Genomic DNA, 27,211 nt, shown 5'->3' with positions numbered 1-27,211 from the left:
AATAAATAAATAAATAAATAAATAATAAAATTCATATGCTTCATTTAGTATTGGGACACAAAGAAGTCAGTGCCCTTTCTTGTAAGGACTTTTATAGAAATCGGAAGGAAATTTACAAACACTGGGCACGGAGCCAAAGCTCTCAGATTAACATAGAAGCAGATAATGCATTTCTATTTAATTAAGTAAAAGTTTTCAAAAAGTTAAAGATTAAATTTTGTTTTATTTTGTTTTGTTTTGTTCCTTTTACAATTAAATCAAACTTTTATTAGCAAACTCTCCTGGTTATCCTGATTGCAATTAACGCCACCTCTCTAACGGGTCAGCTCATTTAGGTGCAATCTGGGATCATTTGGATTTAACATGATGGTTATTACTTATTACCCTGAAACCAAGCAGCACAATGAGATATTGATTACTTTTAACCTTTACATCCAAGGATTCGAGAAAGGTCGGAGGAGGGGAGCATTCGACTCTCAGCTGGCAAGCAGCCTTTAGGAGAATTCAAATGATTCCCTTTGGCTAAGTAGACCCAAGATGAGTCCATTCTGAGCTGACAAGAAATAATGGTTCTTTAAAAAGTAACAGTCAGCCTATATTTGGCATTACATTTATATATTACGTTTATATAGTCTATGGCCTCAGAGGTGCTTCACGTGAGAGGCAGACTAAGGCTGTTAACCCTTAGTAAGTCTTTTTCCAGGAAGCATCTCTATTGGAAAGAGATATTCAAGAGGGCGATTAAAGTGTGTGATTTCCTGTAGCAGTTCTCACTGGAATACACTCATCTCCTCAAACTAAAATCTCTTGGTAGGTTCCCAAGGCTGAACACAACCGTTGGCCAGTGATGTTGGACACTGAGGTCTCTTTAGTTTCCTTTTTCCATGGCAGCACTGAGAAATACTTTTCACCCCTGAGCCACTGAAAAGCAGAGGTCTAGGCGGGCCCCAGCAGAACCACAGACAAGAGAAATATAAACTCTATGTGTGAGATTAATTTGCTCGACGCTTGGCAGCATTATTGCCAAGTCGTCAAATTGTTCCAAGTTGTTCCGGAAGGTTGTTATTAATAGTATGTTTTCTGAGGAAAGTTCTGTCTACTTTTGGAACGGCATTTCTGTTGCCAGGGAAACTCCTTTAAGCAGAGTTTTCTAGGAGCACACTGCTGCTTTTGTTTGCCCGTGTCTATTCATATCATCGAGGCGGCACTTTACACGCTCCCGCCTCCAGCCCCGGAATGGCGGAGCTTTAGCCCAGTTAAGTTGCTTTTGCAAACAGAGCTAATGCCTGCTAGGATTTCCTCTTCTTTTTCCCCCACTCCTCTCTCTTCCTCACATGCAATCACTCCCTCTCTCCTGCCTGCTCCTTTTCCCTCTAACGTGCCCAGATCTCACCATTCAAGATTAAAATAAATAATAATAAGATAGTTTTCACAAGTTTTTGATAAATTTACTTTGTTTTGAATAGTAACCCCATAGGTTCTAGCGTTAGAGCATCAGGCCTTCAAGTGTTAATTATCTTTTTCACTATAAAATTAATGTAGTCATTTCCTCCTGACTCCTCCACCCCATTTATTGAAGTGCGGAGGAAAACCTGTCAGAGCCTCCAGCCAGCCCTGCTGTTGTGATTAAACGTGGTCACATGGCCCATCTCTGCCAAAAGGAGGGCCCTGAGAAAAGGTGACAAAGACAGTGATTTCCTGTCAGCAAAGAGTAAGACAGGGCTGTCTAGAAGTGATGCAAATGAGGGAAACTTTCCCCCCACAGCTTGTTTGATCCACTCTAGGCCAGAGCCGGCCAGCCAGAGAGAGAACAGCGCCACAATGCCACAGGGCCAGCCCCAGAGCCAGCGCACCTTCCGGACAGCAGCACCACAGGAGACTCTTGGAGACTCTTGGCAGGGCTTCCCTTCCTCGACCTCTGTACAGAGCCAACTGTTTCCTAGCATCCTAGTCTCTAAAATCTTTCTTCTTTCCCTCCCCTTTAAAAAAAAAAGGTGAATCAAATAGAACTTACAAGCTCCAGCAGGAACTATTTTTCATAGGTTGTTTGGGAACATCCCATCGGCCTTTCCCCTAAACATTCCATGAAGAGTTTTGCCCTCTCTCAAATTAAAAAGAGAAAAATATAAATCTGAGTATCCATATCAAACAGTGATTCATCAATGCCCAAATTAATGTGACAGTTAATCTAAGGGCTTTTTGAACTTTAATAAAAATGAAGCAAGTTCATTTCTAGATAGCAGTGGAGATGGGTGGATTTTATTCAGTTCTGGTCACTTTAAAAATGACCAGATAATGTTATTTGAAATATTATAATGATTTTAAGCATACTTTTCTTTTCTTAATGGAGTTTTAAATGTAACATACAATTAGGCTATCCAATTAATCAACTAAGAATGAGGTAAAAAAAAATTGTCAAGAAGTGTGTGTGTATGTGTGTGTGTGTGTGTGTGTGTGTGTGTGTGGTGTCATTTTCCCTAACTGTTTGAATGATTGCTAATTTGTTTCATTTGGTACAATCAATATTGAAATGTAAAATTTGGTACTGAAATCCAAATATAATGCCCAATTATCAGAATTCAAATTTCAATTCACATTTCTAGTCTATAAACCAACATATAAAAATAATATATATTCAGTAGATATTCTTTAATTCTAAGCCCAATCAACACAGCCTGAACCATGAGGCAGATATACAATCCAGTTGTAGGAACTCGAGTTTAGCCATGAGAGGATCAAGGAACATCTGAAATTATTTACAACAGCTCCATCCAAAGCAAAATGAAAGGAATCTATTCCAGGGGGTTGATATTCGTGAGTTTATAAAATATAGGCATAGCGTGATTAATCTGTTTTCTATGATCAGTTCATAGCAATGACAACATCACTTTGGCATCAGCTGTCGTAAGATAACAAGCCAAGTATGTCCCATTTATCTTCTTTTACTCTGTATTTCTTATTCCTTGGAATATATAATCGTACTTCACACACATTTAAAGTTGCAAAGCTTTTTACACACCTACCCGACTTTTCTACATGGTGTTTTCCTGAGCTCCTCCAAGTGCACCCTTCCCCGTCATTGCTTCTAAGCCTCACTCTCTCCTTGCCAGGTCGTTTTTACTTAGCATTTCAACCATGTTTATTTGTCTAGTACTTTAATTCACCCCTGTTGCCTCTGTTTGCTTGGTTAACTTTCATCAACAGGAGTCTCTTGGCGAGGTCTGTGCTCCAAGTCTCTAACATTTACTTAGCGACTAAGTCATTGAACTGTAAATTAGTTCAGATGTTACAAATACTGTATTTGCCATTTTACTTGTACAAAAGAACTACTTAATAAATATTCGTAGACATGATATATATATATATATATATATATATATATATATATATATCCAATGGCCTTAGCTTCTTCAAAGGCACTATTATGGCTTTTTCATACAAAACGCATACTGTATAAGTGAACATATTTCCTTTTTTGCTTTTGCTACCAGGAAACTCAAACTTCTATTTTTTTAGCTGAGAGGGATGCTACAGGCTATGCAGCTCTTGTCAGCCATACTTACTCTTCTCACAGAACAAGCCGCTGGCCTATGCATATTTTCCCTAGTTCTGGTTTGTATTTTTACTTTAAAACCTTCTTCCCTCATAGCACTCTGTGGAGGTGCTACTGCATCTCATACACACACACACACACACACACACACACACACACACATATATATATATATTTTTTATGTATACATATATATGTTTGTATGTATATATATATATGTTTGTATGTATACATGTATATATACATATATACATATAATATATGTATACATATATACACATAATATATGTATACATATATATGTATAACATATATATGTTTGTATGTATACATATACATGTTTGTATGTATATATACATATATGTTTGTATGTATAAATATATATGTTTGTATGTATACATATATATGTTTGTATGTATACATATATATGTTTGTATGTATATATATAGAAAGTATTTTCATGAAGATTCTTAACAATCCAAAATTCATAAATATAAGAATTAATCAATACATTCAGTAACTATTAGGCAAAACAAATTGTTCATTTTAACAAACAGGACATTAGGATCAGACACTAATGGAGAAAGATACAGAAAACTTGTATTGTTTCCTTAAAATGTACAACTATATGGTAAATATATAAATAATAAACAAAATAATAAAATTTAAAAATTAAATATAAAAAAATCCACTGTAAATTTCCTGGTATGAAAGTCTTGATGGGTAAGTTTTGAGATTGCTTTCAAGCTGGCAGAGTTACTTTTAGCTCCTTGGAAATCCTATGAGCTAATATTGTTGCGGCATAGCTAAGGGACTCTCTCAAGACATACACCTATTCATGTCATCTGAAAGTAACTATTGTTCAGTTATAATAATAATCACCAGACTCCAACCACTGCACCCGAGTGCTGAGACTAGCACTTCCTTTGGTTAATACATCAACACAGGATTATGGTGAGCTCTGTGGTCTGTGCTTTGTAGGCAGTATAAAACTGGTGGAGGTCAGGTGGTCCAGAGAGGGTGCGCCTTTAAAGGACCGTGAAGACAGCGGTGACTGCTGGGAGAGGAGCCGCAGCAGAGTCCAGCTCTCCCATCCATGACAGATTTCCAGATCACTCAGTCTATAAAGTGTGTAGGATGGGAGGAGGTGACAGAGCTTCCTCGAGCCCAAGAATAATGTCACCTTTGATCTGCAGAAATGGAAAAAAAATGGGGCTTTTCCTTTGCAAGTGGGTTTTTAAATATTTCTCCATTAATAGTTAATGCACACACAGACCAGCAGAATGACAGCTCCTCGTATTATGAATTCTGGCTCCGTAACTCTAGTCCAAATAGGAGCTGAACTTTCGAAATCACGGTGGTTACTTTTGACAAATTAAATTGTCCTACTTAGGAGAGTAGAAAGAATGGAGAGAAAGAACCTGAGAGGGAGGGAGCAACTTCTCCTTGGAGGCAATTCTCAGATGGAGGAAGAAAAAACAAGAAGGGTTGATGTTCGTATTTTCTAGGCTGAAGAAGCTGCCAGCGTTTATTAGAAAATAGACACAGAGGGCTCCTATTCAGAGGTAGGGCAAAAAAGAGAAGGGGGCAGGGAAAGCACTGGTGGTACCATCCCAAAATTGGAAAGAAAATGTAATCAAGCAAATAGTTAATTTTTAGTATGAATTGAGTTGTTCTCAAAATGATGCAGTGTAAAATTAATTAGAAAGAGAGGCTCTTAAATGTCTAACAATATGAAAACAGGAAATGGCTTAAACAGAAAATGTGCTTTATATTTCATGGCTGTACCGAGGGAGGTAAACTCCGTCATCTCGTGTCAATGCATGCATTGCCTATCCTAGCCTCTTCTGTCCCTGTGTACGTTCCTTTGTGTTTGGCTGGCTTGAGATAAACAGCATAAAACAAGGAGCATCCCACTGAGGAGGTATGCTGAATGAGTTCTGCCACATTTAGAAGTTGAGGGTAAACGACTTTCTAGAGACCAGAGGATAAAAGCAGATGGGGAAGCAGCAGCTCCCGTGGGAAGTGCTAAGTAAGCTTTGCTTTCTGAGCACTGGAAAGGCTAGGTTCCCTAGGTTGCTGGGGCTCACCTAGGACCATAGCAAAGCATAAATCTGGACCCAGCCATCTATGCCAGCGAAGGAGTTGGGTGGTGGAATACAGAGCTACCCAGGGACAGAAGAACAAAGGCTGAGTGTGTATGTTGAGATACAACGGAGGCAGGATGAAGAGCTGTCCTTGCTCATGCTTGCTTTAGTTGTTACCCTCACTCGACTCGAGAGTTGCTTTAGAAAATTCACCATTATCCTTTTCAATTATGCCACACAGGATGAGCTTTTTTTCCATTTTTCATAGTTGTTTGGGGTTTGAACCCACTTCATATAGGGCATCAAGAATGTTCCCAAATAAAGTTATTCTCCTAGCTGGGATTATAGGCATGCACTAGGCATACACTCTCATGCTTGGCTTGTGTGTGTGTGTGTGTGTGTGTGTGTGTGTGTGTGTGTGTGTGTGTGTGATAAGTGCAAGGCATTTCTCTTGATGTTAATACCCACCTCCCCACCCCCTTTTTTGAGACAGGGTTTCTTTATGTAGCCCTGGGTGTCCTAAGACTTTCTCTGTAGACCAAACTGGTTCTCAAACTCACAGAAAGTCATTTGCCTCTTCCTTCCAAGTACTGGGATTAAAGGTGTGTACCACTACCACCTGGTTAAATGTTAACACTTTCAATAAATGCAAAAGCCGGCAAGATAGCTCAGCAGACAGAGATACTTGGTGCCAAGCTTGAATTCATGAATTTGGTTCCTGGCTTCCCATTGGTAGAAGGTGAGAACTAAACTCTCATAAATTGGTCTTTGACCACCATGTATTCAAAGCGGTATACACACACACACAACTATAAGAGATGTAAAAAGAAATGAAGATAGGTTAAGTATTATAGGTTAGAAATCCTCTGAGGTGGGTTCAGATCTTCTTTTAGCTCAGGCATAAGGATAGCAAGCACTCTCTGCTGGGAGACATAGTTCCCAAAACTCAAAACACCAATGGTGCTTTTAATAAAAAGTTTGATAAAGCATTGATTGGCAGAGGTGCTGGAAGCCGATGATAAAAATGCTCAAGGTGGTCTCGTGGCATGATAAAGTTAAGAAGACCAGGGAGCAACCAAAGAGCTCCGGTCTCCCAAGAGTCTCTTTGAGCAACAGGCTACAGATTCTCCTTTACCAAGTCATCAGTAAAGTGGCTTCCCCAGAAAGCAGATCTGAACACAGGAATCGAGCACTGACAATGTTGACTTGACCCGAAGAGCCCTCGAAATTCTTGAGCAAGACCTCAAACCAATTCTCCTCGTTAAGTTTTTTTCTAATCTAAAAGCCACACTTCTACAGGATTCCTAACTCCATATCCCCAGGATTGCTTTGGAAGTTTCTAGATCTCTGCAGTTCTCTGGGGCTCACATCAAGATCCTTGCAGACCTGTAGCATTTTCCTTTGGTTTCTTGGTTATAGTTTCTTTACGAAACCAAATGCAAAGAGAATATCTATGTTGAACACCTAGAAGCAGAGGCACAGTGAAAGGCTGAGTCACCGATGAAAGCGACACGGTATGGAAAAGGTTTGGAGAAATACTTTAACCCAGACATCCTGAGTGGGTGGAGTAATGACTCAGTGCTCACCAGGATGGGAATTCTCAGGAAAAGCACTTACAAAAAAACCACAAGAAAAAAAGACAACTGCTTTTTTCATTCACTGATTTCCTATTAATTGTGATGTAAATTATATGGCTGTGATTTTGACAAAGAACAGCACTGTTTCAGAAAAAAAAATAATGGCTTATAGGCAAAATACAAAATGTTTCAAGAAGAAATGTTATTTGGCAACGTGACTCCAATAAGTTCTGAGATGATGCTTCAGAAATAAAATATTTTTCTAGCACTGAATTAATACAGGTTTCTAAAGCATCTTTCATATGTAATTTCCGGTCCTGACATAAGATGTGAAATAGCCTGGCTTTAGTTACGTGAGTTGGGAAGTGGTATGTTGGAAAACAATTTGGGTTCTGTGGACAGCTAGCCATACAGGAAACAGAAAAGTCAATGAACGACATCAATGCTATACAGAATTCTTCAGAGAGTAAAATGTCCCCAGTTGCGGAGTCCACAGGGAGCCTATATCTTTTCTTAACTAAGATGATTCTCAAGGGACAATAATTAATGTCAATCAGACTCTGTTAAAGTATATGTCTCTCTCATGAAGGGAGAAAAAAGTTAAAATACTTTGTGAAAGAAGGGTTTACCTAAAATGGTAAAATTGAAGAAGATAACTTTTATTTGACCTTGAGTATACTTCTTATTCTATAAGGATTTTTAAAAAGCTAGAGGGTAGTTGTTTCTTGTCATTATACTGTTGCTGATGCTGTGGTTAGTTATTAATTTTATTTTTTATGATTCACAATCTGCTCTTTGAAATATGCCATATGCTCAAAGCAATTCAAGGATGACAACTGTCAGAATTACTCCAATAAAAATTGCTTAAATGAGGAAGATTTACTGCAGCCTGATATTTCAGTAGAACGTCCCTCTTCCTTCCCCCACAGCCTTTTCAGGGACTCTGAGGCTTACAGCCATTTTTCCTCCCAGTAAAAATCACATGATTGTTTTGTAAGGATTTCTAAAGCTATTTAAGTAGAATTGGTAAAACACTCTAGGTTAAGGGGGATCTGGCAGACATGGAAGCAATATAGATAGTTATCAGATGTATTGTCTGAGATCAATATGAATTCCAAGCGAGAACTCTTAAACAACCTGAAATGCACAGATTTAATGAGAGAGCCTGTTGTATGCATCACTAACATACCTCAAATTGCATGAGCCCTGTGCTTTGGTAACAACAAGTCAAAATGAAGGCAAATCTCTGTCTTCTCTGAGAAGCTCTGAGGAGTGGACCAAATCTACCTGAGTGCTCCAATGGAAACACATCCTGTTAAATGTCACCAGCCCGTCTCTGCTTTGCTTTGTTTCAGTCTTTTTATTAATGCAGTTTCGTTTATTGCTATTGGTCTTGAAGATAAAGCTTTGTCCTTCTTTAGAATTACACCAAACAGGATGTGATAAAGGGAACTTTCTTGGAATTATGATGTCGGTGCGGCCTGTCAGCACACTAGGGAGGGAAATGAGTTTGAGGACAGGGGAGGGAATTCTAATAGACACCATGATACATACAATGAACACAAAGCTATCCTGAGAGAGACACTTGTCAGGCTAATCAGATCTTCCACCGCAAAGTAAAAGCAGGAAGGGTAGCTCTAACCTTGTAAAGATGCTGCTGCTGCTCCTCTGACATCATCAGGTCGTGGCTGTCCATCACAAGGGACTCCATGTCAATCAGCCAATCCCAGAGCTCCTGATATTCTGAATCAAAGTCCAGAAGCCTGAAGATAAGGCACGAAAATGTATTATGCATAAATACAGTGTAGTTGTTAAAAATCTCATATTAGAATAATATATTCTTGAGAACCCAGGGTGTTCCTGGGTGAATACCTGTAAGAGGAGAAGGAAAATCCTCTGTGTGGTTTCACAGAGGACAGAGCAGGAATGCAGGGCTGTGACAGAGCCACTTCCCAGGTTTGGAAAGCACAACATATAATTCCTATGCTCCCTCCTGAGCCACGTCATGGTGATTACCATCTACTGCCCCTTTCCAAACAAAGAAACCGTGACTATGTCCTTGATAGGAAGCATGCCATCCCTTCGCAGACTGAGAAGTGGAGGGCCAGCAATTTGCCAAAGTTTCATAATCCCAGATTAAGGGTAAAGACAGCACTTTCAAAACCCAAAACTGCTTTCTCATTTCAATTTCCTAGATGGGGCACCTCAGTGTTTATTACTAAATTATTTTCCAGATTTTCAACAATGATAACATATGCTAACAAATCCAAAAACATTCTTTTCTCCGGAAAATGACTCAATCATTCATCCGTCCCTCGCCTGTCTACCTGCCTATCTCTGCAAACATACATCCTACATTTATTGTCATGGATGAGTAGCTAGCGTTTCAACTTAACACTCAGAGATAGGCTTGAGTGACTCTGGTAAGCCAGCGAGAACCAGTGGCAGATCCAGTATTAGACAGGTGTTCCCCACAGACATGCAGGAAACAAAGGTAAGGACAGGAAGTCAAAACAATGAATCTTTGAATAGCCAGCGATCATTAAAATTCAAAGGAGTATCACTATGGTTTTCAACAAAATAAATCATTAGAATAAGGAGCTTAAAAGGATTAATGTGATTCTCTATTGAAAGCCTGGTGAATAAGTAAAGCCCAGATTCTTCTAAAACACTGTGATCAGAAAATGAAAGTGCAGGATGGAAACTATGACTTTGTCCTCCCACCTCCAAACCACCCCTAAGAGAAATGCTACAGTTTTGTCAAACTCAGTGAGCACAGATTGTAGATTCCCTGCTAGTGCTCATAGAGTAGTGACCCCAGCTGCGAATGTGGACTAGTCAATGGGGGGATTTCATTACCGCTGTGTTCTTGTCTCTCGGTGTCAGATTGCTTTTCCAGAAAAAATGCATACTATATACTTAATCTTAATAGATATGTCAAACAAGTTTAAGGTGGATCTGGGAGGGGGAAAACTAGATCTGGAGCTGTCTATTTTGTTTCAATTGTTTTAGCATAATTATAAAGATCCTTGATCGTGGAACTATTAGTAAGTGTACACTAGATGCCAGAGACATGGGTACCTAAGGCACACGGGAACTTCAGCAGGTCTATGGTGGTCTGTGACAATGCTTTCAGACTCAGTGGAGATACAAACACAGTTGAAGATTCTAGGAAAATGAAGGTACTAACTCATAGGAAGGAGGATGCAATTCTGTGTTCCTAGCAAGTGCTGTTGATGCTTGGATCGCACAAGGTATTCCCAGTATATTTGTGAAATATGAATTAATATTCCCATTCAACAACAAATCAACCACTGTAGAAAGATAAATCATCAGGATTTCAAAGTTAAGTCTGTGAATAATAAAGAATAACTACTAAGTCTATGGTCACTTAGAAATGCAGTCTAAATTATGGCTAACATTTCCTTCCCCTAACACCTTCCAATATTTTACTAATAAAATCAAGTAAAGGTAAAATATCACCCACAAACTGTGCAGAGTAGGATCCAGAGGAAAATTAAATGCAAGGGGAGGGAGGAGTGAGTGGCCAGCCTGTCATTTCAGTGGGCTTTGAGAACAAGAACCAAAGAAAGACAGGAGGAGTGGATACTCTAATGTATCTTTTCCCCTTCTCTATTGGCCCAAATCCTTGAGAGCGGGCATCTAAGGCAGGCTGAGGGGGAAGCAGAAAGCGCAGAATCCTCAGCTCCATCTCCCACTAGGAACTATGGAAGGAGCTTGCCTTACGAGGTGCACCTGCAACAAGCAGGGGTGTGCAGATGGAAGGAGACGATTAAGACTCCCTTTGACATCCTAGTTACCTAATCTCCTCCAAGAGAAGACTCCAAGATCTCTGAAAGTTTAATGGCTACACTGGACAGAGGTGTTTCCATGGCAACAAAGGCACCATGAACCTAAGGACAGGGAGGTGGGGATCCAACATGTGATGCCAGGCTTCTTAGAAAACTGGTAGGATCCATGAGGGCAGAGATGGGGCTTAGTCAGCAAGAATTCCTCTACGGTCTGATCAAGCCAACAGAAAACAACAAGTAAAACAGCCACAGCTGTCTGCAGGGAGCAGCTTGCCTGAGAATCCAGCTAGCCTGTACCCAAAGCCTGTGTTTAGCCACTCTATTCAAGAATCACAAGGTCGTGTAAACCTTCATTGGCTCAGCTGTCATTTTGGAGAAAAGGATGGAAAAGAACAGGAGATCTGAAAACCTGGGCATCCACTAAGTCATTCCTCCCTAAGGAGAATGAATTAATTAAGGAGGCTATCATATATTTAAAGCTTCGATGCTGATCTTAAAATTCGTCCTTTTCTTCCTCTCCCAGCTGTTCTAGTTTGGTTTGGGTTGTGATAAACACGGTGACTGAAGGCAGCTTGCCAGGGTGCAGGGTGTTTATTTCAGCTTACAAATTACAGTCCATCATAAAGGGAAGGCAGGACAGGAGCTCAAGACAGAAGCCTGAAGAACTGAAGCAGAAGCCAAGGGGGAGTTTTCTTAATCTTAGCCGTTTAGATTGAGGTAAAATGAAATCTCATAGTAATTTTAATTTGCACTTTGCAGGGAATTACTAAGTCCCCCCCCCCAATGTATTTTAAGGAAACATTTGTTTATTTAAACCATTGCATATAATTGATTAGACACCTTCTTATTCCTTTCATCCATTTTTTTCTACACAAAAGTTAAAGAAAATATATGAATGAGCAACTATTACTAAATAGTCTTGAAATAAATATAGAATATATGCAAGATCATAAAAGGCTTTGAATCATGGAAAGTTATCCACTGGCTTTTACTAGGCCTGCCAAACTCTTTCTTCCTTAGTCTCCCTATCAAGGGCCTTAGAACAAGCTCTCTATTGCTATTGGGCCCAGCTTTGAGCTGGTAGTCCACACCTGAGCATGAGGGACAAGCCTTACAAAGAGACTCTGCAGATCTTCAAGACACACTGTTCTTTGCAGCTAAGGATATTTAGGTTTGATATTGCATTTGTGAAATCTATTTCACAAATAATTTTGTAAATGCTATGGTAACATAATTTGGTTCTTTGGTGTAGAGTTAGCACCAATGTTTCAAAAAAATATATATCACAAAGTCCTAATACAGAAAACAAGAAAGGTTTTTAAGGAGGCATGTATGCCTCATAATGCTGGTCATGTGTTGATTTGTAGATTTATGGGAAAACATTAGATTTTTTTTCAAAATTTAGTGAAATCAAATAGATAACTCTGTAGCAAATCAGAAATTGCTGAATTTTTTTTGTTGATCCTTAGGAAACACTCAGAAATGTCTACAATTCTATGTGAACACTATCAAAGGAAACCTTGTAGGCATGGAAGTCATTAAAACCTTCTTCACATTATTTTCAAAGATACGTGTTTTCAGAGGATATGATTAATTTTAAGAGGTAATACATTTTAAGTAGCCTGTCAGCTACAGTGTGGTATATGGAAAGGTCTCATTTCATGACTTCACTTCCTCCCGTGGCACCACAGACCCAGTTAGCAGCTCTTTATCCCCTGGAAGCACACACCAGTTTGATCAGCTGAATTCACAACTAGCTTCTTTTGTTGACTTTCTAGCAAAATCATGCAGGTTTCTCTTTTTAAAGAAGAAGGGGTACTGATGGTGTGGTTAAGTGGCAGGAATTTTTACAAGTAATTACATTCCTATAAGTACATGAATACCCTTTTAGAGAGACTTTTGTTACAAAATTTTATTGGTAATTATCGAGGTTATTATATCAACCTATTATTCGTCCTACGTTAGAGGAAGTGCGTCACTGGGAGTGGGCTTTGAAGTTTCAGAAGCCCATGCTAAATTCAGGGAAGCTTCCTCTCTCTTTCTGCCTGCAGATCAGGACAAAGCTCTCAATTATCTTCCAGCATCGTGCTTATCACACCTACTGCCCTACTTCCTGCCATGATGATGATGGACTGAACCTCTGAAACTGTAAGCCAGCCCCAATTAAATGCTTTCTTTTATTTCATTTGCCTTGGTCATGGTGTCTCTCCACAGCAATAGAACTGTGACTAGAACAGTTGGAGAACCTAACACAAACACATAAACAGAGAGAAGAGGCAAGACCTTGAGAAATGTACAAATGCTTCTTCAGTATTTATTCCTGTTTGGGTTTAATAATTACAGCCGATTGCCAAAATGACTTGTGAGTGCATTGACTGCCCATATTACTGTTAGAAAAGATTCCATATCTTTTTTTTATTCAAAGGAAAAAGAAAAGAAAAGAAGAAAAAAAGAAAGAAAGAAAGAAAGAAAGAGAGAGAGAGAGAAAGAAAGAAAAGAAGAAAGAAAGAAAGAAAGAAAGAAAGAAAGAAAGAAAGAAAGAAAGAAAGAGGAGAGAGAGAAGAGAAAGACAGACTATCACATTGATTTGGTGGATTTGGCACGTCCCCTGTAGATAGAATGGCAGTATATATTTGTGAGGCTAGCATAGTTTCAGAAATACTGTTTTCTTGGACCCCTGATGGGAATTCTGTTTGACTGGCTAAGTGCTTAATACACAAATGCATTCAGCCTTTGGTATTTAAAGTGGGCATCATTAACTCAACATTTCAACTTAAACTTTGCTTTAACGGTACAGTTTCACCCAAGTGAAATCAATGGGAGGTGTGTGTGAATATATGAGGCCTTAACTTGGCCCATTGAGGAATTTTGATTAAAACAGACAACCAAATTAAGAAATCATTATATTAGAATGATTATAGGTTGAAGAGAACATAATACTAACATATCTATTGCTTTTCTACCTTAAGCTGAGTATTATATATTCATTTATATGTATTTTATATGTATACATACATATATCTTTTTATTTGGTTAATTTGCACTAACAAATGTCTAAAAACACCTACCTACCTGCCTATACTAAAAGTTTTATTAAATGACCCAAGTTTCCTAATGTCTTCAGCATATTGATTCTTTCCCCAGATATTCACCAAGTATTCATTGTTCACATTATTTGAGCAGAGATGTTTGCCCCTGGCTTTTAAAAAAGACATATAAGAAAGTGGTAAGAAAATCTTACAAATATATAAGTGATTTACTGAAGGAAGATACTAATAATAGCTCAGGATCTCTTATGAGTCTCTGCTCCATACAGAAGCAGCAAGGAAGTGGGCTCTAACAGTGTAATCTAGTCCAGTCATAATATCATTACAGAGTCAAATGTGGCTTTCAAGGTGTGGACCCTGATAGGCACAGTTGCATATAGAATCCCTTTCCACTCTGAAAATATTAAAGTGTGGACAATAATTTACTATTTTGAATGAAAATTCTTGAGCAACTTCCTCAGGAGACAAGAAGCCTGATTTTTGCCATTGATAAATAAAAAAAAAAAGAATATGGAGTTTTTCCAGCAACAGTAATTCATTCTCTCTCTCTCTCTCTCTCTCTCTCTCTCTTCCTCTCTCTCTCTCTCACTCTCTCACATATATATATATATACACATATATATATACATATGTGTGTATTGTGTATACATATATGTATGTATATTTAAATATATAACACAAATATACATATGTGTACATAAAAATATCTAAGAAAAGTAAATTCAAGACTAGAAACTTCTTTATAATTGGTCTTCCTTCCTCATAAATCACCTGCTCACAAACACCTATCATTGAAATAACAGATATAATCTGTATACTTAGAAATGCCCACATATATTTCTCTGAGTGTTCTTTCTGTCCTTTTTAGGATTCTGTAGGGCTAAGAGGAAGTCAAACTCTTGATCAAATTTTCAGATAAGTCACCAAACTAAAACCCTTCCTGGAGAATTTTAGAAAAAAAATTGGGGAAACAAAGGAAGAACCTATATTTCTAAAAACAAACCAAGAGACATCAAACCATTTGTTGTTATTGTTTTTCAGTTTTTGTTTTTGTTTTGTTTTGTTTTGTTTTGTTTTAGAAGTCAGCCTTCCATTATTGTGTACACTGATGGGGCTCAGGATCCAAGCCAACTCTATGCATGCTGGTTGTGGCTTTAGGAGCTCACCTCTTAGTAAAAATGTCAACTCTACTTTAGGTATCACTAGTTATCAAATGTTAAATAGGAAATATTTACCTTTGAGTCCTGACATGAGTTAAACAACCTGTTGCCAAATCCTTATAGCAAATGCTCTTTTAAGAGGACTCTGTCTCCATGGGGGCTGATCCTGTTCAAAGTGTGCTGTGTCAGGGTCTCAGCTACTTATACCAACACTCTTATATCCTTAGGCATTACTGTGCAGTTTACATCCTAAACCTGCCCTAAGATTTAGTTCTCTTATAAAGATGTAACACAGAGGCCTTGTTTTCACTTAAGGAACAATAGGTGCTCTCAATGCTAGAACACTTGTGTAGTATATGCAAGGACTTGGGTTCGATACTTGTACTGAAAACAATAGAATACCTATAGGGAAGTTTGTTAGATCCTTTCTCATTGCTGTGACTTAAGAGAGGAAGGACTCATTTTCACCCAGTGGTTCAGGGGATTTCACTCTGTCCTGGCAAGAGAAAGCATGGAGGAATGCATCCATGGCTATAGGGACATGGAGTGCAATTCCTCACATGGACACTGGCCCAGGAAGTAGGGAATCAGTACAGAACTAATGGTGGATATGAGGCCCTTCCTCAGTGACCCACCTCTGCTCACTAGGTCTCTAGGTCTCAGTGTTTCCTCAGCTTCCCAAAACAGTGCCACCAACTGGACACCAAGTGTTCAAAAACAGGTCAAAGGCATTTCACATTCAAATAACAAGGAGACATTTATGTCAGATCTTCATGAGTAAGAGATTGCTTCAAACTGATATATATTATTTATAAGACTATGCATTGATAATGAAATGAAATTTTATATTTTTCTTTGGAGGATTGAATTCTTGGTGCCAAACCACAGCCATTGTTGAAAGTATGCATAAAATATTCACTCCTAATTCTTCTTATAATTATTTTATTTTGCCTAAGTTATTTTCATGAAGCTTTATGTCATATTAGCAATAATTTTATAATGTGACTCAAATCCTTTGATGGAGAAGATGGAAGAATGATCAAAGACAGTAACTTTAAAACATTTCTGTTCTGCACACTATAGTGTGTTAGATTAAGTTTACCCAAGTTGTCTTCTCAAGGTCTGTTAGCATTTTACCCTTCTCATTACCCATCAATATGCCTGCTCTGTAGACAGAAGCAGTATACATAAATCCTTATTGGTTGACTTTACTGTTATCTAATAACTTTGAAGTCATACCTCCCTACAAAGTAGACTTCCAACCCTCCCTGATTTGCAGTTCATTGGCCCTTGATATGGATGGGGTTAGAATATCCATACAAGTCTACATTTAATGAATCTGCATATTCCTAAGTCTCTACATTTGATGAATCTGCATATTCAAAGATCATATACTTGTGGTACCAAGTGAATATGTTTCTCTTGGCTAGTGTTTTCTGTAGGCTTTAGCACCCAAAGTCCTACTTTTATAATCTGCAGGGCTCCAGTGATCTTCTTGCTTTAGTCTCTTGAGTAGCTGGGAATACAGGCACATAACACTGAGCCTGGTTAGTTCTGCTTCTCTGGCTACATTTTGCATTTTAATAATACTTTTACTCACTGTAGAAGAAGCCAAAAGGACTGAATCAAACACTGATCAGCTACTTGTAATATTGGAATAGAATAAGATTCAGAAGGAATAGAATGCAGGAAAGGTTGATGGTTTATTGAGGATGTCTAGTGATTTAACACATTTGTAAGGATAATTTCAATACCAGTACACATAAGACAGAGTACTTCATTTCTATGTCTAGTGAATCACTAGTGGAAAACCCATAGAAAATAATTTATATAAGCATGTTCCAAAAATACTCATCAAGCAGAAATTAAAAATGTTCTTTGTGTGTGTTTCGGAGGGCAGGGTGTTGAATGGGGGGGGGGGGGCACAGTTGCATTCAACTCGATAGAACTGTGTGACCCATTGCTCAGTACAAACCCAGGAAGATCCCGGAGGCCCTGAAACCCAGGGCACTTCTGTCTCTTCTCAGGTGGTTAAAGCCACTTAGCGTATCTTATTGCTTAATTAATTTAGAGAAACAAACCTGATCTTTAATCAAGCAATATTTTAAATGGTGATTCATTTCTTTTCACTTGTCAATCCCAGTTCTTTTTGGGGATGTTGTGTGTGCATTTGGTATGTGTTTTCGAACTAACCAGGAGGCATGTCTTTTCCTCATCTTCTCTATCACACTATTAGCCCTTTGCCATTTCATTCAGACCAACGTGCAGTAATAACGTATATATGCTTAAATATAAATTTCCTAAAATAAAGATAAAATAAAAACATTTTTCTTAAGGTTTTTATTTTTTCTTAAAATTAAAAAAAAATTTAAAAATAAGAAATTTTGTGCTAAAACATCTAGTATGATGAGAGAATGGCATGTCTATTTTCTTCAGTATAAGATGCAACCCTTGACTACACACCCCTTACCCCTACACCCCAGTTTCCAACAATCATCTTTCAATTTCCCCCAGATGCAGGGGAAGCCTCCCTCATGGGTAATGAGCTATCATGTAAAACCTCCCCTGGGAATCCCTCCCGACCAAGCCAGCTGAGCTGGGAACCTTCTCTGCCCTCTGTGTATGTAATGTCTAATAGCTGCGCCCCGCCCCACTCTCCCATTTACTACAATGTACACATCTTTGCTTGTAACCCAAACGTCCTTTCTCTCCTACATCTCCCTTCCCCTTCCAAGTCAGGCTGCATTAGTCAGACTCAATAATCCTGTAATGCTGGATATCTGGAATTGCGTCCCGTAATTTTTAATGTTTTAACTAAGTCAATGGTTCTCTTTTCTTCTTTGTCTCTCTGTTGCTCTATCCAGACATCCAAGATGAAATCTTTTGTATGTCTTTGCATTTCTAGTATCTCACGCTACTCCCAGAAATGCAATATTTGCATAGTAAATATTTCATTAACTGATTTTTCACATATATTTTTGTATTTTCTTATGAATTGTCACATTTTCTGGCTGCAAAAATTTGCCTGAATGAATGCACTAAGATAATGATTCCCACTTTATATACCAATAATGAACCATGGAGAGGTTAAAAGCCTTAATCAAGGTTGTGTAGCCATAAAGGAGCATGGTGCCACTGAAATTCTAGTCTTAGTTTTTAACCTGATTCACATTCTCATTGAACTTAGATTAGAGAGAACACACGGCTTTCTCTAGAGATAGATATTTTTGTTGTCGTTAGAAGTATTCTGAGTATATCTAATATCATGGGTAAGAAGCTGCAGATTTTAAAATATTCTTTATTCTTTAGAAATTCTAGGTATAGAAGTATCATCATACTCTACCTTATTACCACAGACAGCAGACCTCACTGCACAGGAAATTCACTGTTCTGGCTAGCTGAGCCAGCCTGGGACTTCTCAGAGAGCCATTTGTCTCTGACATCACACCCCACACAGTGCTGGGGTTTTAGGGTTGCAAGGCCATGCCCAGTTTTTATGTGGCGGCTGTGGATTTGAACTCAAGTCCTCAAACTTGCCAGTCTGGTACTTTATGCCGCTGAGTCATCTCCCCAGCCTCTAGCACACTGTCACTTCTTGTCATGGTGGACTCCCTTGACTGTTCTAGTTCTTTTCAGATGCTACCTCGTTTGGAGAAACAGGGTTTTGTGTTTGTTTGTTTGTTTTTATTTGTTTGTTTGTTTTTTGCTGTTGTTGTTATTTCCAAGCCTGTATGATCCTCCATTGAGTTATATGTGTTATATATATCAAAAGTCCTTGTATGCCATTGACTTCTTATCCCCAATGTCTTGCATGGCCTCTGTTTAAGAGGTTTTCAATATGCATTAAGTCTTTAGTAACACCAACATCATTTGAGCACCTGGGGCATCAGAGTGCCTCTCCCTCTCTCATTCTCTGAATCCCACAGTCCTCCAAAGACTGTCTAATTTATTATATCTTCAGCCTTTCATCTTTTTAGCATACTTTACATTAATTCCTAACCTGAAAAAAAAATTCATCGTCCAAAGTGGTGCTTCTCAAACTTCCAGAAATCATTATTGGAAGCTTGTCCACTTAGGATGTCTATACTGCCTTTTCTCAAAGTCTCCAAATTTATAGGTGTAATTAATTGAAATCCAGATAGGGTATTTTAGCAAATTCATAGGCATTGATAGTGCTGTCTCAGAGAACACACTTTAAAAACCACTGAAACAGGCTCCTAGTAAGTAATGAGTTTTAGACCTAATCACTACTCCACCCACGCACGCCCACTCCAAACCACCCATAGAATGGGAATTTTAAGCACTTGGGGCAAGCAGTGGAGGAAGGGGATGCTTTTGGCTTTAAGGTTCCATTGGTGACCATAGCTAAGACCACACACAATGATAAAACCAGGAGCTGGAGTTGACCTCCTTCTCAAATCTGTCTCTCCATTCCTTCAGCATTCTATCTTGCTTTCCAGAGTAAGGAACCATCAGTCATCTAGTGACTGACCCTCTAGACCTTTGCTCCACATCAGTTTCAGCTACTTATTCATATGGGCACCTAGCATGTGCCAGGCAGCATACCAGATTCAAGGAGACGTGCACGGATTGCAGGGGCACAGCTAGGCTATGCCTCCTGCATCCATCTCATCAGTTCAGAGAACCCCATTTCCCCTCTCCTACTGCACAGCTAAATGTGGAGCTATGATCTGACTGTGTAGGTGTTCAGCAAGCACTTTTCGGGTGACATTGAGAAATTCTCTCACCTCCAGAGCCCTCCCTGTTGTCTTCCCAGATCTGCTCCTGTTCTCCTGGACAAAGTCCAAATCGAGTTCTGCTGTCTAGGAGCCCGCCTCTAACCCTCCCATGTTTCTAACTCGATACTTTACCACTTTGGCTATAGATCTGCCTGTTCCTAAAACTAAACTGTGTGTTTTCAAGTGTAAAGTTCACCCCATTTTCTCCCAGCCAATTTCCACTTCCCATTGAGCTTGACTATGGAAAACACTTAAAAACGTTGGCAAACTAATGAGTGAATTTGAGTTTTCTGAGGGTTTTGTTCCACTTTTTGGACATTGTCTTACTCCTCTTGAAGTCTTTGGCTCCAGCAAGCTTCCTGTATCAGCATCCCCAAGTAGCTGAACTCACAGGCATGCGCCATATACCCCGTTGTGCAGGGTTTTACCAAAAACCTCCTTGTGGAATAAAATCTCCTTCAGACTACTGCATTTTTTCCATGGGAAGTTTTATATACTATTGAATTTGTACAATGCAGGGTTTATGATAAAAAACCTGTCCAGGATACAGAGGAGAGGAGATAATATGAGTTTTGGACTGTCTAGGTTTTTGTTTTGTTGTTGCTCTTTGCTGTTGTAGTTTTCCAGACAGGATCTTGCTGTTTCACAGTCAAACCCGATCTGTCTTTCTCTCCCAACAGGCATGCAGCCATGCCCAGCAGCCATTATGTTCATGACCCAAGGTTCAGAGCTGTGATTTTTTTTTTAACTTCCATCTTTTTGTTTGTTTGTTTTTTGTTTTGTTTGTTTGTTTGTTTTTTGAGACAGGGTTTCTCTGTGTAGTCCTGGCTGTCCTGGAACTCATTTTATAAACCAGGCTGACCTCGAACTCAGAAATTCGCCTGCCTCTACCTCCCAAGTGCTGGGATTAAAGGCATGTGCCACCTGGGCTAGAGAACCATTTAGCTGTTTGATGTTTTAATTCCCTGATTTATATGTTGACCAAGAAGCATGACTAAAAATCAACTAAGTTTTCTCAGTAAGTGCATAGCTCCTTAATACACTAGACTACAGCTTTAAATTTTACTTGAGAAGTGGAATCACACAATCTCTTTATAAGAAGAAACACCTGAAAAAAGAGATGGCTCCTATTTAATGAAGCATACAGAATGCAAGTTGTTGATGAGTTACATTTAGATCATCAAACTATAGTGGGCCCTAGGCAAAGAATTGCTTGTTGAAAGTAACAAAACAATCAATATTGCTTCTCACTTAAAAAAAAATGACGGTGTTTATTTCCTTGAAGAGTCACAGAGACCTATACATTGCAGGGCATCCAGGAGTCATGGTTCCATGATAGGATCCATAAGTCCATCATGTATACATATATATCTCCCACAGGTGAGCATGCGCTCTCACCAGAACATAGGCCTTTGCATTCAGGAAAATCCTCCCACCACATTCACCCAGGACTGCTAAACACAAAATTGATAGTTGAGTATTAACTTTGATCCGCCACTCTAGTAGCCATCTTCTTGCCAAGCCAGAAAGATTATAAATTCATTTCAAAAGGAATATTTTATTACATAAACTTTGTAGAAATTTAAGTGCACCATTCATTGTGGCAGTTGTGTTTTCTCTGAAGTATTCTTGTACAACTATGTTAGTACACACCATCTGGGCATGCACATAAGAATGGGGAGAAAATGAGAGTATAGGGCTTGGGTTACTGACTTAATGTCCTCTTTAGCCTATTGGATATGTGCATTTGCAATATAGATACTGCAAAGCCCACACTATTCCCACGTTCACTCATCAGAAACAATACTCGCGCTATGTAATGGTTAATGAGGTTTATCTGTCATTGGAATAAATAATTTTACAAGGCTGAGTTTTTAAGGCTTTTGAGCTACAGAATTGACTGTGGGAGCAGAGTCTTGGGGGCAAGGCACCTCAGATAACCTCGCCCACAGGGATTTCTCAAACAGTGCTTTTCTGTGTGTCAACAGGGGCTGCAAGGCAGTATAGGTTTCTGTTCTAGTTATTAAATAGCTGGCTTTCCTTCAGTGTGCTCTTAAATTTCTGCACAATGAACAGCCTTCAGCACCCTAAGTAGCATAAACAAAGGCTATCAGGAAAGTTCACCTCCTCCCACATGCCAGAACAATGCTTGTTGCTAACTAAGCAATTCCCAGGGTAGATTTATGATGCATGGAGCCCAGAGTGAGTACACAGGTTGGGTCCTTGGAATCTGAGGTCAGAAGCACGTGGTGCTGCTCAGTCCGGAGGCTTTTAGAAAACATGACAATGTGACCTAAAATCTGAGCTTGCATGCACACCGGAGACTGCTCAGGCATTTGGGGAACTTAAAGCACATTAAGGTCCCTAAGCAGCTGATTGTTCATGCCCTGAGAGTTAACCTTTTCCCTTCTCAATTGCTTCTGTTCTTACCCTCTACTGAATAGAAAAATTCTGAGTCTCCTGAGTCAAGTAGCACAAGTCAACTAAATATATAACATGTCTTGTGTGGAGAAAACATCATGTGGATTATTCTCATTTCTAAACAAAATTATGTCTCTAATATTTATCTTATATTCTTCTACCCTGAATTTTTTTAGAATAAGACATAATGTCTAATCTATGGGCTAATTTAACCCTCAACTTTGTATGAGGGTTATAAGTCCATTACAAATCTAAGAACTTCAAAAGATCAACGCAAGCCTGGCGTAGTGGTGCACATCTTTAATTCCAGAACTTGGGAGGCAGAGGCCCATGGATCTCTGTAAGTTCAAGACCAGCCTGGCCTATGTGGTGAGCTCCAAGATAGAGGTACATAGTAAAACCCTGTCTCAAAAAAGACAAAAACAAACAAACAAACAAAAATGCACCCAAGTACAAGAAAAGGCTTCTGCTGCAGAATATTTTGGGCAATATTCTGGGCAGTGCTATTTGCACAGGTTTATATCATACTACAAACATGTAATGCAACCTCAGAGAATAATGCCTATCTCTTGTTGTCCAGCCCAAGTGTAAAAGTGAAAAAGATGACTGCTTATTAAAACATGAAATAATTTAACTTCACCCTTACATTTGGTCTTTAATGATCACCTATTCAATATTAATTCAATATTAGAATCGAGTCAGAAAACAGAGAAATATAAATGCACTGGGCAATGTCTGTATAGCTTTCCAGACATTCAGAAATACCTAAATACATGACAATTACTTAAGACTGGGTAGCTAATCGTATCTAAGTGGAACCATATATCTTAGGCTGAATAAAACTGCTCATGGATTATAGACACTGTTTCCTCCTTTAACACACTATCAACATCACAGGGTTAGTGCTTCCAGGCACAGTAGCATGTTACCTCAGCACTCAGGATGTAGAGGTGGGAAAGTCAGGAGTTCAAAGTTACCTATTACTCTTCTCTGAGCTCAAGTCTAGTCTGAATTACATGATACCCTAATATATATATATATGTTTTTTTCAAAGCAGGGTTCCTCTGTAAACCCTGGTTGTCCTGGAACTCACTCTGTAGACCAGGCATGGTTGGCCTGGAACTCAGAAATCCACCTGCCTCTGCCTCCCAAATGCAGGGATTAAAGGCATGTGCTACCACTACCCGGCTCCAAATATATATTTTTTAAAGTCAAGAGCTAGTCTATAATTCTAGCTGACTTGGTATGAGAGTAGGTGGCTAAACCATGTTTGCTAAACAATTACTAGATCTCGATCTTATGTTCTTCCAAGTTTCTGATGAAGTTTGGATGCTCAGAAATTCCATAAACAGACTTTAACATAAACCCTGATGTCAAGAGGGAGGAGGGGATATAAATTTTGAAAATAATCTATGAAGGAGAAAAGGCAATATTGTGGGTAAAACACAGTCTCAAAAGCACTCCTAAATCACAAGGCTGTCTTTTACGGACAGTAACAAAGGTCAGAAGTTTTGGCTTAGGTGGTAGAGGCTGATAAAACCCTCAGTCCTTAACTCCAGCCCTTGACTGAGCCTTGCCTTGTGTGCTAGCTGGGAAAGAAAGCCTGCCTAACACCTGCCGGAGGAATGTCACTGAAAAAGCAGCTTAGTGAGCCTAAAATGACAGAAAGAATAGTCTCCTACCCATTGCTTCCCACCGAATGCGCTTTCGACATGTCGGCAAACTCTTCTTTCCTCTTGCTACCACTGGTATACTGCTCGCTGTACAGCTTGAGGGACATCTGCTCCACAGCGTCTCTCTGAGCTTCCAGGTAGCAGAGCTGAGCCTCAGCCTGGAGAGAGAAGCGAAGAAGAACCACTCAGAGGGAGTGCATTTCAAGCGAGGTGTAACAAGTTAAAGAAAGGGAATTGTTCACATCATTATACTGCATGCACAGGGTTGGATTTAATGGGATCAGCTGAGCATATCACAGAATTACATTAAAGATCTGAATCTTAGAAGTTCTTTCTTAAAATATGACCTGAATAAATGAACTCTCAGAAGACTCAGTAAATATCACAAACTATCCCCGAGATCATAACACGGCACAATAAAACTTTACATAAAAATTCCGTGAAATTCCTTAATAATAGTCTTCCTCATGTTGGCATGCATAGCCTTTTAAAAGAAGTGCCCTTCCAATTCATAACACTGGGATATTTCATGTATGTATATTTATTTCTTTTCTGAATGCCTTTTTATTTTCTTCACTGGGGGGGGGAAGTAAAAGACCTACCATTAATTCTACTACATATTTAATAATGCTAATATACTTCATTTATTGCATTTTTTTTACTCTGTACTATTATCTTAATAATTTTAAATCATGACTATAGTGGCTTTTTTACACATAGACTTGAATTGTTACCTTTCATAAACACATGGGGGCTCACTGCAAAAGAAACTAAGTAATTTCACTAAAGAAAGTAATTAATTTCAATTAATGTTCATTTTCTTTTCTATTATTATTATTTTAACCAGAGGTTAAAGAATGCTAAGCTGTTTTTGCCCAGAAATGCGTGGGATAGATGCTTTATTGTCACTGTCATCATCCCTGTGGCTTTGGGTTCCCTAGAACACAGCTGAGACTGGAAATGAAGTCTCTTCAAGGGTAAGCTTCTCTGTGATGGAGGAGAGGAGGCAGGGCTGACTTCTCATGTGCTAATGACCAAGGTACCCTTGGATTCCTTTTAGTATGCTTCACAAAATCAAACACATCCATTAGCAGTTCTGATCAATTTTCAGACCATTTCATAATTCTACTGTGTATTTTCCTAGGAAAACAGTCATGCTCAGCTATTGGGTAGTGACCAGAACTCTTTAATATATAAGAGAACTTAAGCTAGACATAACCTTCTAATCTTAGTCTTCAGAGCCAATGAAGCCCTTTTGCCTGGACTTTGGTTTTAAGACTCAGCTATGGAGAAAATAGGAGTCTCATAAAGCAGTGGTTGCATAGAGGGCCTGAACCACTAGAAATCCTCTGTTTGTTGCTTTTCACAAGCAGGTAGTTGTGAATGCTCTAAATTTCCATGGAGAATTTAAAGAGATAACGTTCAAATTACTGTAGTTGTGTATTAAAGTTTCAGAAAGTTCAAGGCCAGTTTTTATTTGTCCATCTAGATTTTCTTTTTGCTCAAACCAACTGACTTGGATAAGAAGAGATTCAATCAGATTAAGAATTATAGACATATATCATATATGTGTATACATATATTCTTACATAGAGCCCGCTCAGTCTCTATAATGTTGCATGTATGACTGCTTTCAGGGCTTATCATTGGTACTGCACAGCTAACTGGTGTGCTTTTCCCTGAGGAAGATCATTTCTCCTGCTTCCAGCATCCCTTGGTAGCCTGCAGATCTCTGTGTAGGACTGGGGTCACCTGGGCTTTCCCCACCCACTTGGGCATACCTAGTGCTGCCCTTGTTCAGCTCCTGTCGAAGCAGTTGTGTTGGAAAGACTTTATGGGTATAATGTATGGGGAGATTTGGAAGACAAGGGAAGGAAATGGAGCAACGTTGTAATTATTTTGTAATATCAAAAATTAAAGGGAAAACTTATGTTAGGGGCTGAGGATGTAGCTCAGTGGTAGACCCCTTACCCAGCATAGTGAAGCCTTGAATTTTATTTCAAGCACCACAAATTTGAAAAGGAAACTACATGTAATATATTAAGTTGCCAAGGACCTCTAGAAGAGCAGACAGTGCTCTTAACCACTGAGCCATCGCTCCAGCCCCCTAAAAATATATTTTAAAGAAAAAAGCTAATCAATGATTTGAAAATGTTGTAAAGGGCCTACCAGGACTATCACATGGCTGCATGCTGAAGACACCTGTTTCACAATTGTCAGGGTAAGAGTTTGGATCCAAGACCCACAGAACAAGCCTGGACCAACACAAAGTGTGGCTACAGCTCTGAGGGATCAACACTCTCTTCTGGGCTTCTCACACACAGTTCTATGCATCCCCCCACCCAGCCCATTCACTCATATAAGCATACATTCACACACATACACATACACACATATATACACATACACACACATACAAACATATACTCAAATACATACATACATAGATACATACATACATACATACATCTTTTTAAAGAGCTTATGTCAAATTTTTCTGAGACAAGTAAGATGACAGAGGCAGTAAACAGTAGTCAAAGAATTTAAGAACAATCTCCCAAATGCTGCAACCTCCCCTCCACCAGCAGTCAAGGGGCACAATGAGGAAGTTGACCCAGACTGGGTATTCTGTGGATAACACATCTGGGCCATTCGGAACACACGTGTGGAGGCTTCTGTTAACTTAGGTCATGTGCTGGGCCATGGCTCACTCTGGGCAGTGAGCTCTCCAGTGTGCACCACTGTTCACAAAAAGGCTCATAAAGAAGATAGAACAGAGACTTATCACCACTCAGAAAAATAGTCAGCCTTCATCCTTTCGTGGTCCACAGTCATTTCTGTATACAGATGAAACATCCTAAGAGCAGTGTGTGAAAGAATCCAGAAAACAACTCAGAATATAATTAGTTTCTTACTTAAGTTCTCCCTTACATAGAAAATTCCCTTCACTATGAGCAGATGACTGGACATTCCAGCTCCCTTCCACTTCCGTTTTGAACTCATTCAGGATATGCTGATGGAAATAGAACTAAATAGGGTTGGTTGGTTGTTTGTTTTGCTAAGATTGAGTGGCATTGCCATTCTAAATTCCTTTATAGATGTGTAGACTCTCTCAAGTTTTTTACTACTACTATACTTTAAT

The 27,211-nt window shown here is 39.0% G+C and overlaps 1 protein-coding gene across 12 annotated transcripts in view; it reads right to left on the bottom strand.

Annotated features, from left to right (window-relative positions):
- Nucleotides 1-27,211, bottom strand: part of Akap6 (A kinase (PRKA) anchor protein 6) — a 456,981-nt gene that overhangs the window by 120,868 nt on the left and 308,902 nt on the right. For all 12 annotated transcript variants that reach the window (XM_006515821.4, XM_006515828.4, XM_006515822.4 and 9 more), the window contains 2 exons: nt 24,079-24,227; nt 8,860-8,980 (listed from right to left, as the gene is read on the bottom strand). In XM_006515821.4, the coding sequence (XP_006515884.1) occupies nt 8,860-8,980; nt 24,079-24,227 (270 nt within the window). The remainder of the gene's footprint in view (nt 1-8,859; nt 8,981-24,078; nt 24,228-27,211) is intronic.

The sequence above is a fragment of the Mus musculus genome, chromosome 12 (genome assembly GCF_000001635.26).
Source record: "Mus musculus strain C57BL/6J chromosome 12, GRCm38.p6 C57BL/6J".
NCBI classification, from domain to species: Eukaryota; Metazoa; Chordata; class Mammalia; order Rodentia; family Muridae; genus Mus; species Mus musculus.
The sequence above is the reverse complement of the archived record's forward strand: the minus strand, read 5'-3'. Positions and strand labels throughout refer to the sequence as shown.